We start from the raw sequence: 12,768 nt of genomic DNA, 5'->3' as shown, positions 1-12,768 counted from the left end.
CCTGGCTTCAAGTACATTTTTATTTTTCAATTTTTTGAATAATTAGTAATGAGAGGCATTTGGCGGTTTTCATCCACCGGTCAAGTAGCAAAATTTTGATGGCTCTGCCCGAGGACATGACACAATAAAATTCACTTGTTGGTCAATGGCCTTTGAACGTCAATGCCATTAATTGGATCGTTGGAGTAGGATAGAATTTTCCAGTATTAGTTTCCATCAATGGGAGAGCATATTGGTTTCTCAGACATTTCCACCCTAGAGCATCCCTCCACCCCTCTCTCGCAATTCCAATTTTTTAATGGATAATCGATAAAAAAAATAATAATCAAAGTGGCACCAATTGGTGTAGTAGTCGGATTAAAGCCGTAATTCAATGAAATGACGAATTCCAGGATAGTGGGTGAAAATTGGACATGTTCTCGCGTGTTAGTGTAACCACACGTATGTTGATCCCGAGACATGCACTCACGCGACACACTACTGGCCACTGTGGTTTCACCTCACGGCCATCCCAGCAATACACCCACGTACTTGTGTATCCACCAAAACCACAAAGTATAGTTGAATCGAGTTGGCAGTGTATACCATCCAAAACTCTGCAACTGTGGTATGCCATTCTGCGCACGATTTAAAAACAATGTGCCCCAACTATTTTACCCCCTTCTTTCCAACTTGAGTGCAAATTTTTTTTCACGGTGTGTTATTGACACTGGCAAATTTATTGCTATTCATTTCAGTGCTCGATCTGTGATTTTCTCATAAGCTCAGTGTCAAGTGATTAATCGGGGTGATTATGCATCAGAACGGGGGGAAATTCGATATCGATAACGGATCGAATAAAATCGGGAGTAGGTAGATGAAATACCCAAATCGCATGCGAGTGTCGATCACTCCATTTTTATCCATATATTCACTGATTCTAATAAAAATTTCGTAAGTCCCTTGCATGGCTCTCAACTCATAAACTTCCATCGTTTCTGCGTTGCACATATCAGTCTTCTGTTGAATCAGGCACACATGTTACCGTTTAATTTAACGGGGAATTGCATGGTTAATTGCCATCCTGGATATTCGAGTTATTTCGATAATTTTGGAGTCGGTGTAATGAGTCAAAGGTTTACCGTTTCTCTATAATTACAAATATGAAAATGGAGGTAACCAGCCCCTTGTTGAAATGAAATCGCATTACCAGAGGAGAATTAATCAGTGGGAATAATTTCCCTAACGAATATTGCAGAATTTCAGGGAAATTATGAAATTCAAATTTCGGTGTTACAGTTACATAATTATTTCCACTGACAATTCAAATAAAAATATCCAGTGATGTTCACTATTAAATGGGAAATCATTCCCCTCAGTCTTGAAATTTTCGCTAATTTAAATTCGAAGGAACCGAAGAATCTCCGGATTTTTCACTCCTCCAGGAATTTATCGGCTCATTTCCGATTTCAAAGAATCGCTGGAACTTTAATAGCGGTAATTAGTGGTTAGCCACTGGTATTCTCTGACATTGTTGGCATATATTACTCCACTGATTTCCTACCCGCCCGGAAACTTGATTGTCCATGGAAAACAAAACGCAGATAAAAATGAAAAAAATGGTGTGTTCGTAGTTCATGAATAGATTCGGCGGAAAATTTATCCACCGATAGGGTGGAAAAAGTCGTTGGTAATCAAGCGTTCGTCATCGGTAGAAATCACCAGGGGAGGGATAACAGCGATCGAAACTTGAATAAACGTTTCGACCCACTCGCCGGTGGTTGTCACTGCTGTATAGATTTGTTTTGGGAGAAGCTGGAAAATGCCAGCGTTTCACTGTCCAACTTTTCCACTGTCCCTTGGATGAATGGACTTCACGTATTCCACATATCCTGCTTCATTTAGCATCATGCCGATTTACTTCTCTCGATGAATTTCTACTCGTGGGATCGATCGATCGATTTCTTGCATCGGAATTATCCCTCAGGATTTTGAATTACAGAGGAGAGAGGACATGAGTTGCGGAGGGTTTAATCAACGTGCGGCTATTTTTCATTGGAACTTTTTTCATCAGTCCACGTCGAAAGGAGAACGATGATAATTAAATTTTTTTTCACGGAATTCCAAGAGAACGATGCCATTTTCTGTTAGGAAAAACTCATTTTAATGTGATAATATGATGAGGGATAGAGAAGATTCTTAGGATAAAAACAAGTATCATTTTGTTAATTGGATGGGATAATTGAGGACTTGGGATTATTCTGTTTAATTTTTTTTCTCATATCTGGAAATATCCTCATCGAATTATCCAGAAAATCACGAACAAATAGAGTGGCAGAAGAATAATTCTGCCGTGGAGGATATATATGAAACTTTGTTCTTTACGCACGAATAAAAAGTGAATCGCAGCACGATCACGTCCGCCACTCTCGTTCCACATGAAGTCAAGCGCAGAATCAGTGGAACTCGAAAAGACTGGAATAAAGAAGAGAAAAATGACGAACTACGATCTGTCACGACTTCCAACTTATACCAAACTTTTATCGGGCTTCCACGATAAAAAGAGAAAAATTTATTGATAACTGTATCCGGAAAGCCTGGTAAAAGGGGGGTCACGGGGTGCCGTGAGAGAAAAATTTTTCACCGCAATACACCGCAGCTCCGCAGCCCCGTAAAAAAAAAAACTTCGGCGACGTTTGCATTTTCTTTTCAATTTGTCAGCGAATACTTGGTTTGAATAAAGTTAGATAGGCGTTGGGCCACTGATTGCACGGTGGCCCATGTGCAACCTGTTCGATCACACCAGGCATCCGTGCATGAGAAGCGCGATGACGATCCCTTAATGTCATTATCGCTTGGCTCATCATCGGATATCACGTGGCTCTGTGCACTCTACCATCAGCGTGTCTTCGTTATTATATACGCCTAGTAAATTTTCATCGGCGTGCCAATGGAGAGACTGCATTAGTTCAACACCAGTCGATTCATCAATCAATTTCACCCAAAAAATTCATCTCATCTATAATTTTTTGTCAACACCCTCGTAAGTATTTCGAGGATTAACACAAAGTTGTTTTCTTCAACAGAATACCACAATATCCTCTCCTAAATAAGGGGAAAAAAAATGCGACAGGAAATTTTCACAGCTACCCGTAATCAGCTAGGCTCCAGCCGGAGCCAGTGAACCCTCTACCATAAAAACCCACCCGTCGCGACAAACCCCTATTTTCTCCACCCTCAGCAGAAGAAAAGGGCTGCTGTCACGATTGTTACAGCCATAATTATGCATCATTAACAAATACTTTTTTCTTTGATGTTTGAGCACGTGGCTGCATTTACAAATGAATGAACGGAAAGTCTCCAAAACGAGTCGGTCGATATCCACTGGTTTCTCATTTAAATCTCTACCCCAGAGGCAAGAGTATCTCACCGTACTACCTTCAGTACTTGTACTTATTTTCATCCCGTTTGAAATTTTCGTTTGTATTAACGCTTCAGCGGTGAAAATATTTAACAATTTTCAACGCCGGATATATACCGGTAGAACAATGATACGAATTTGAAGACACCATTGTTTAAAGAGCACTCGATGCAATTCGATTAAATCTGTCGGGACTAAATGAATATCAAGTGGAGCTCGGTCGAAGCCTCCCCCTCATGGTAGGGCCCAGACGTAAATAATTCAACGCATGTTCATAATCATCTTGCGTTGAATGCGTCTAGACTTCGTGCTTAGATGCAACAAATTTACGCTGGCAATGTTGGTACATATACATGTACAGCCGTAACCGGATGCCATTGTGGGCGTTAGACACGGTTTATCGAGCCTCGAGGTACACAGCCCTTCATTTTATTCAGCATATCCGGTTTTATCGCATTCTCCATTGATTCATGAGGTTAAAACGAGCCTTAACACTTATTTTATTCATTGAGTCTTAATCTATTATGCTTCGAGCAATTAGGGGCGTGTGAATAAATTTTTCATTTTTTCACAATGATGGATTGAGTCCCTGTTGAATCATCCATGTACCCTATCGATTCCTCTATTTTCCCAAGATTGGATAACGTCATTCACCGTTCACCAATTTAGGAAGAGTCAGGATGAAAGAGGCTTCGACAAGCCAAAAAGCCTGAGACTACAGTGTCGTTCTCCCTGAGGCACTTCTCTCCATTAGCTGTGTATTTTGCCTCGATCGTGGCACCCACTGGAATATTTAAGCCCAGTGCATCCTGATGCTGCTGTTCTTCTTGGTCGACATGTCATTATCGACAGGTTAGAATATATAAAACTTGAGGACAGGCAGAACTAGGCCGTGATAACAATGATAGACTTGGCTGGTGTGCGATGCAAAAGGCTTTCCCGTTCTGGTGCGCCAGTCGAGAGCGACCAGTACATGGCCGATCATCGTCGGACATTCGTGTGAGATTTCATCAACTGTCCTCTGTTTATTATTCATTATTTATTTTGAAAAATAGCCAGGGATGTGTAGAAAATCCCTGGCAATCGTTCGAGACATTTTTTTCATTTTTTTTTTTTTTCATTCAACTTCCGATAGAATAACATTCTCTCAATAAACTTTTACTACATTTTCTGGTCTTTTTTCGTTTCCCTTTTCAATTCAATACTGAGCGGAGCTGGTCGCTATTTGTGATGGTGTTGATGTGATCGTGTGCTAGGTTGTACGTGGAAATCCAGTGGAGCGTGTTGCATGGCCACTCGATTTACCGAACAAATGCTACTATTATTCGGTGAAGGTTTGGATACCTGTGATAGGTCACGTTTTTCGATGGAGGTCAAGCCGTTTCCTACCACCTCCTCTCTCCCTATTCACGTTACAGTCGTTTTGCAATGACAATTTTCCCTTGACTATTTCAAGTTTGAGCACTTCCCTTCCAACTCGCTGAGTGATTTACACTACAATGGTACGGTCATGTCAAACCATGCAAGTGCCGTCGCCGATAATAATATAGTTCAGGCGATTCTAAATTCAGGTTCATCCTATTACCATCATTACCATTATCATCTTTACATTTTTATAGATTGCGGCTGCACGGAAAGAATACCACTTTAATTTTCAGTCTCAGTCGATGATTAAATAACAAATAATTGCAATCTGGAGATATTCGCCTTTGGCAGATTCCCCTGATTATTTATCCACTACCCAAGGTAAATTGTGAAGCGGAGGAAGTTGAATCCGACCTCTCCATGAATTGATAATTCTCTGGGTTCAATTTTGAAACTGCACTTTGAAATTCTCATGCACTCCCTGATACTGAACTTAAATAGGTGGATTTCATACCCCTCAACTTCAATATCGCCCTCATAATTTAATCCCTCACTGGAGTATAACGCAGAATGCGTCCTCTAAGCCAAATACCTATTGGATTTTCCAAAAACCCTTGAAAATCAATTTCCCCGATTTCCACAGCTGTCCTAGTTTTTTTTTTAGCTTTTTCAAGAACTCACGCGAAACGTTTATCCGGAATTTTATTAGCTTCCATGATCCCAGGATACAAAGCCGTCCAGCGGAAAAGCTAAAGCCTTAAAAAAACATGAAATTATATAGAACGTGTAATTTCCCAAGGCAGCCGCTGGTGTGTTCTGGAGTGTGTCAAAAGACAAAGGTGCGATTGACTCTGCCTAGCCCTGAAATTCCCCGAAATCAGAGTAAATTGAAGACACAAATAAAGTACACAGATTGATTCATCGGTATTGCAACACGCATACGCGAAAAAAAAAAATAACCAACAGAGAGATGAACGGTGAGAGGAAGAAACCCAACAAACCGAACAAACGCAATCAACTTTGTGGAAGTTTAAATTTGACTGCATGAGATTTACTCTCTGGTAGCGGCAAATGAATTTCCAATCGTTCTGCATATCCGAGTGATTTTCCGGCCGGTCCATTGACAAGATCCCCCCTCAGTTCAGCTACATATTGTACACAAAAGAGGCTAGGGCAAATAAAAAAGATTTCCATGAATGTGAATACGAGATGAAGTATTCCCCGTGAGTGTCTCCGGATTTAACGCTAGATTGCATTCTCACTGATTCCCCTTCTCGTGGTATTTTCCTCCATTTTTTACCCCACGAGATCGTCCGCGCGTGCTCCGTACTCATTCCAAATGTTTGAGATTTAGCCACGAGTCTTACTTCCATTTTTTTTTTTTTTTTGATAAGCATGCTCCAATGATTCGTCAAACTGCCAAATAAAGAAAAGGGCGATATCAAATGCAATGGTGTTATCAGGCTGTATTACCAGATTTGTATTAACTCAGGGAGATTTAAAGATTTACCTTCCCTGATCAATGGCATCCCCTCTTCTCGCTTCAAGTGGAGAACGTTATGGTCTGTAAATTCCTCGGGAAATTCCAACGCCCGAGATTACCAATCCCCCTGGAATTTCAATTTCTGCTACTGGATGTTTACCAGTCTCAGAATTTATCAAATCCACAAATATTCCCAAGATATCTCTTTGAACTTTTTTTTTAATTCACCGACCGGAGTTGGTTTATTCGAAGATTGTGTTTGAATATAGAAAGATTTGTGTTTACATTAATTTTCTTTGGAAAATCTTCGAGGGCTCTCGAGAAAGATTCAAGTTTTTGTGAAATTCTCTCATGTTATAATATTACAAATACTTTTCTCCATTTTCAACAGCCGTGATGAATATTCATTCCTCCATCACAAATATCTGACTATTTCCCTGAACACACCGTTTTTCCCTTCATTTTATATTTTCTCCATTTTTTTTTTCTACCTCTCCCGGAATATTTCGTGGTGACTGACACCCCATAATTCATATACGTGTCCCCTAAATGTCACAGCGATTTTCGCATGAATCTTTTCGAAAAAAAATCACGTGTACGATAAATAAAAATTAAAAAATTAAAACTGCAGGGATATATGCTGATCCATTTAACCCCCACGCACTTGTTAAAGTGGTAATTTCAATTCGGTAATTAAACGTACCCAGTTTATTGCCCACCTATCGATTATCAATTCCCAATATTCCGGTAATATAATAATAACGTAAAAAAAAAATTGCAATTGCAAAAAGCTCCAATTAACTTTTATGTTCTTATGGGGTATTCCAATTTATCTGGGTATTAAAATTGGCTGGAGTATTAAAAATCCTGGAACATTGCTGGAAGATTAAATTAGCGCATAATTATTGTTAATCGGACCAGACAGGACGAGTGAAACGATGGAAATTATTTAAATCTCGTGGAACATGGGGAACGCCGACAACATGAATCCTCTATGACCACAGAAAATCCTGGATATTAAACCATCGACACAAGGAGAATCTCATAAATGAATTTCTGGCCATTACGAGTATTTTGGAAAGCGATATCGTTATCCGAGTTTCACTATTTTTTTTTTTCATATGAGGAATCCCTGAAAAGGTATCGTTACATGGAGGAGACATTGAGTTTTCCTTTCCAAGTTGGAAACGTTATCTTTATCAATCAAACGGAAAGAAAGAAGCGCTGGCACATCCACAAAGGGATTTTCACCGGTCATCGTTCACAAAGACCAGACGGATTGTTATGCGTAAAGATTGAATTTGAAATTTAAAATAATATAGAATTTCATTACAAAAAGGAAAAAGCAGTCGGGCGAATACACAGAGATGAAATACAGCAACATTAAATTAATCCTTGTATTATGACAACTCACCAAGGACATGGCGTCATTACGAAATGCCTGCAGTGACATTTTTCCTGAAGAAAAACTGGGAAATAAATCCGATTAGAGGCAGAATACTTGAGTACAGAGAACCGATGGGAAATCGGCTTAACAGCGTCCAACATATCGCTCCGAAAAAAAAAAATCAAGCCAACCCAATAGGTCGTATTTCGATATTAGTCGGGTCCACTTGGCCAACAGAGTGCTGCGCAGAAACGGGAGAAAATTACCCCGGCATTATCAGAATTTCATTTATATACTTCAGCTGACATCAGCGCAAACACGACACAAGTACACACTCGACTCTTCTCGTTATCTCATGCAGGCCATGTGCCTCGTGGGCAAATTCCTAGTCCCACTCACGTGTGCACGTCATATTCATATTCAAAAATACATACATACGCTCAGCCTGATTATGTTTGTCTAGACAGAGTTCATCTCCTGAATCAATTAGTTGAAATCAATGGATATTACAATGGGAATCAATTGAAGACGCTCAATTGTACCCTAGCGCACATCCAAAATTGTCACCCCTCCCGTCTGCTGTCATCGATCGGAACCCGGATGCTTAGTACCGTCCAATTTCCGTCTTCCCATTGTCATCGAGGGTCTAATGATTTCCGCTATTTCGAACACCAGGATTTTCTTTTAGCTCATCAAATCAATTTAACATTTATTTTACGGGAACACTCACTCCGTCTAATGAAATATCAATCTGATCAATTATTTTACTTGATTGCAAATGAAATTAATCATGCTTGAGTCTTCGTAAACTTCAGGTTTCTGTTCTTGCATTCAAATATTTATCAATCATGAGAAATTTAAATGAATATTTTCCTCATTGAAATTTCCATGGTAAATATGGTACTTTTTATTTTTATGCTGCAGAGATGAATCAATATTCGTTGATTTAATCCTTTTCTTGATGGTAGGCGGAAAATTCCACTCCCCCACGGCTCAATGAATCCCCTAAATTAAAACAATAGCGGTGGAATTAATTCGATCAGTTTCCAACGATCTTGGAAAAATTGCGAGGACGTTCTGGGCGTCCCGGTGGCGTCCGGTGGCGTCGCGTGTCCTGGCGACCATCCAATATCGCCCTTGTAACACGTCCGAAGGACCACGTGGGACGCCTCAAATCTCGTTCGAGAATTCGAGAATTCCCTCGACACACGGCCAACACCGAGACAAGAACACAGCCCTCCAATACCCCTCTGATTCAATTGATACGTGCACTCCAATGATCTCCAGAACAACTTGGACTTGAAAACTTGAAAAAAAAAATATCTCATGGCGCACACACGAAGAGGCTCTCAATTTATTTCATTTACTCTTATATTTTTCATGAAATTTTCCACAAAGTCCAATAGCGGGGATATCACCTGTCGATTGGCCGCCATCAACGGCCCATTTGGTTTGCCAAGGCACCGCCAGTGTAATCATTTGCGGTTCAACCATTGGGAATGGCAGCACCACCCCAAAATACCCCAACACCCCCTCGGGACTGATTCAACGCCCTCGCTATTCCACGGCTTGTTAATAGACTACTGGAGGATCCAGTTTCTCTCGATCGCCGTGTCCATTTCACTCAGTGCTACCAACGCTTTCCAGGAGCCCCGAGACAACTGACAGTAACGTTAATGAGCTTAATGAGCCACGTGAGATGACTGTACACAAATCATGGGATCAACGCCAGATGAATAATACTGGACTTCAGCAATCAACGGGAATGGACAGTTCATTTTATTAATTTCATCAATTTTTTATCCCCATATTTATATTTTATTTATTATTATGACGAAAACCTTCGGCTATCCGCAGTATCTTGGTATGCTAATTAATGTGTTTATTAAATATAATTGGAGGGTGGTGGGTGGTGGGTAAATGGGATAGTTTCACTCCGATGCCTTGGGCAAATCTATTTGGCTGCGTGCCAGGCTTAGCAGGCTGTTTTATTTCCTGGAGGTTCTTGTTCGTTGGGGTTATTCATGGGGTACAATTATCCTCATGACTTGAATGAATGTTTGGAGCACTGGAAATTGCGGAAAAGAAAGAGCTGTCTTTTTTATTGAGAACATGGTGGCGTGTGGAATCAATTGCCATTTTTTAAAATAACAGTTGAATTTTGATACTCTGCTTACACTTTTTACCTTCTAAAACCTAGATACTCACAATTTTCCTCCACAAATTTCACTTACCTCACACCGCGGGTGAGCTTTCATACTGTCCTAAACTCGGCAAATGCCCTTTTCATGTAGGTGCACAAGCCCCCCAAACAACGCAGAATAAAAAAGCCTATAAATATCAACCATCTACACCAGCCCAGACTATTAACAATCATCAAACAAAAGTCTGCGCAAAACAATGCCCGAGGGAAAGTAATGGCGGATTTGCCTGCAAGAGGAACTAAAAAACCGTCTAATTTATCCAAACAAATCCACAAAACTGAATACACAATATTCTCACTAACGGCGTTGAATTTTCCCACAACGAAGGCTCGCGACAATGCCAAACAATCAAGTATCCCCAAAGCGTCACTACTGTTCACTTTTCCCGGCTTCACCCTCTTCTCCTATTAAAAAATAAAAAAAAGAGGGGGAAAAAAGTCCAAGAACAAGCGGTTAAAAAGGGCGACAATGTCGTAAGGGCCTCTGTTAGGTGCGTATGAGGGACTCGACGAAAAAAAAAAAATCCCTTTCTGAGGTTGTGAGTGCGCTGCAGGTTCGGGTGCGGGTTCGGGTGCGGGTTCGGGTGCGGGTGTGGGTGCGGGTGTGGGTGCAAGCCATCATGCGAACAGTGCTTAGTTACGGTGGTAATGAGGAGTATGAATTCATACACCAGGGTTCAGATATAACCGTGGATTTTCACTCAGCTCCCACCAACACAGCTCGGCACGTGTAGCTTAATGTTATACTGTACCTCAGTGGCACTTTGGTGTGGGCGAGGGGTGAGAGGAGAGATGGATGGTGGAGAGGTTGAAAACCAAGGGGATGTAGAACACTGTGGGCTTCGGTTACACTGTGTATAACCAGGCGTGCCACTGAGAAGTACGTACCGACTAGTAATAAATATTCATGTCTTCGACTTGGTGACGCTTGACTGCCTCACCACCCTGGGCTTTTACTCACCTCAGATCCGATGAATGCCACCCACAGCCCCCGCCAAACTGCTGTGTCAAAAGTCGACACATTCGATAACGTGCTCGCTCACGTGTATTCCCTGAAGCCAACCAAACTTCAAACCTTCCACTCAGCTTTATTGCCTCAACTGCATTCTGCAAATTCCTCCTCGACGTACCGAGGAGGCCTGGACCTTCTTCCAGTAATCCAAGTAGCCTTTCTACTTGGACTACCCCAAACTCCCGTAATTTTCACCCTCTGACGTTTTTTATACCTCTCCTCAAAGCCAATCCTCGAGAAACTTCCCCAACTTCCTGAGGAGTTTTCAACATTTTCCCTGGATTTTGGCGGGAGAACAAAGGGATTAAAATAATGACCTTCTGTTTTCGGGGATTCATTAGAGGCGGTTTTTGACAGTTCCTTTTTAGAGGTTGAGACGGTGGCAGGTGGCACTATAGAACTCCAGGATTAATGTAAATGGAAAATATTCGTTCGATTTTTTCCTCGTGGATTGGAGGTGGATTTAGCGCCTTGTAATAATTACAGGGCCATATCTCATTTCCTTTCTCGGGGACACATTGTGCGTCAATATTTACTCCACTGGCGTCCATTCATTTCAACAAGCTCTGGTAATAATCGATGATAATGATGAATCACCCGCCATGAGTCATTCATACTCTCAGCGAGCAATAGATCATTTAGTTGATCATTCCGTTCTCGTTGGTAACACCACCGGCCATTCCATTTGCCTCATTACGATCACGCAACGTTGATCAAGCAAATCGGGCATTAACCATGGCCCTATCATCCCCCTTGTTTGCTCGGTCCTGGTGAGATAAAGACAGGCTAAATATTTTGTCAAACAAGAAGTTAGATCTGCTCCATTTAAATCGTATCATTTGGTTCGTAAATGAAAAATTACTTCTGCTTCATCCTGCCTCACCCTATCAACTAGTTTTAAACTTAAGACGTTTGCCTCCAACTCAGAACCAAAGATCCAATATATACCGACCAAAGTAGTACCAACAAGTTTTCCCTGAATCAACCGATTATCCTTACCATTGAGTTTAATCTTCCATGCACTGAAAAAAATATTACCCATTCGGTAATTATATTAATTCCACTCTCTCCTATTACTATAGCCAGCTCATGACTTTTGTCTCTAGCCTTAAATCCATTGACCCAAGTACCGATCAAAGTAGTGCAAACGAAGTTGCCCTGAGTCAGCCGATTCTCCATTTGGTTCATCTCGCTGAATCTCTCGCAGCTATATGGAAATTAGTTGAATCAAACTGACTGGTCATTTCAAAATGAAAGCTTCATCGATCATTTGCTAATTACTCCGGTCAATCATGACCAGAAGTGTGCCTAAGTGAATGATTCAGCCAGGTGTGTCATGTCACTGTTGAATATTGTGACGAATAATCAGACAATTCGGTGGTGAATAAAGATGCGCAAACGAAAGAGATAGTAGGAGTGTAGGGGTGTACGATGGGTTTAGTGGAGTCAGAGAGGGATGAAGGGATAATGATGAAGCATCCGATGAGATAATTAAGGTGGATTATCGTGGTGGTGAGACGAGGGGGGGCACTTGGCCCCGAGGTCGTGCCACCCTCCGACTGTATCGACCAGCGGATTTTGAAGATGCCCGCTACGTCTACATATCCTACACGCTGCTCGCTGATCTCTTCTACTTCGAACAGGTAAAATAAGAGTTGGTGGTTTTTACGAAAAATCCAATAACTCGGGGATATAGGAGACCAGGAGACATGTATGTTACGATGGTTATGCAGCAGGAGGTTTAGATTTGGGTGAATAATTCATTGGGTTATCCACCATTCCTTTCCCCTTGCCCGCTCTTTGCAGTTTTATCACCAAGCCGCAGAGTGAGAAACATGAACAAAAAAAAGAAATAAAAAAAGCAGAATTGACGCTGTCGCATCAGTAGAGGTATCGATTCTGTCTGACAACCCTGCCG

At 41.2% G+C, this 12,768-nt stretch overlaps 3 protein-coding genes across 10 annotated transcripts in view; 2 read left to right on the top strand and 1 right to left on the bottom strand.

Annotated features, from left to right (window-relative positions):
- Dys (Dystrophin) overlaps positions 1–12,768 on the top strand; it is a 129,676-nt gene that overhangs the window by 94,953 nt on the left and 21,955 nt on the right. The gene's annotated exons all lie outside the window — the stretch shown is intronic.
- LOC105270821 (gustatory receptor 68a-like) overlaps positions 1–12,768 on the bottom strand; it is a 72,006-nt gene that overhangs the window by 43,837 nt on the left and 15,401 nt on the right. Inside the window, exon 1 of one of the 2 annotated variants that reach the window (XM_011312007.1) lies at positions 7,663–7,840. The exons of the other annotated variant lie outside the window; for it this stretch is intronic. Within the exon in view, the coding sequence (XP_011310309.1) occupies positions 7,663–7,701 (39 nt within the window). The 5' untranslated portion in view covers positions 7,702–7,840. Of the gene's footprint in view, positions 1–7,662; positions 7,841–12,768 lie in introns of those variants that run through there. 2 annotated transcript variants of the gene reach the window in all.
- LOC105270822 (uncharacterized) lies at positions 367–12,378 on the top strand. Its single transcript, XM_011312010.1, has 2 exons — positions 367–607; positions 11,933–12,378. Exons 1-2 carry the CDS (start codon positions 414–416, stop codon positions 12,084–12,086), a joined length of 348 nt encoding a protein of 115 aa, XP_011310312.1. The 5' UTR covers positions 367–413; the 3' UTR covers positions 12,087–12,378.

Source organism: Fopius arisanus, unplaced genomic scaffold (assembly GCF_000806365.1).
Source record: "Fopius arisanus strain USDA-PBARC FA_bdor unplaced genomic scaffold, ASM80636v1 scaffold00095, whole genome shotgun sequence".
Lineage (NCBI taxonomy): Eukaryota > Metazoa > Arthropoda > Insecta > Hymenoptera > Braconidae > Fopius > Fopius arisanus.
The sequence above is the reverse complement of the archived record's forward strand: the minus strand, read 5'-3'. Positions and strand labels throughout refer to the sequence as shown.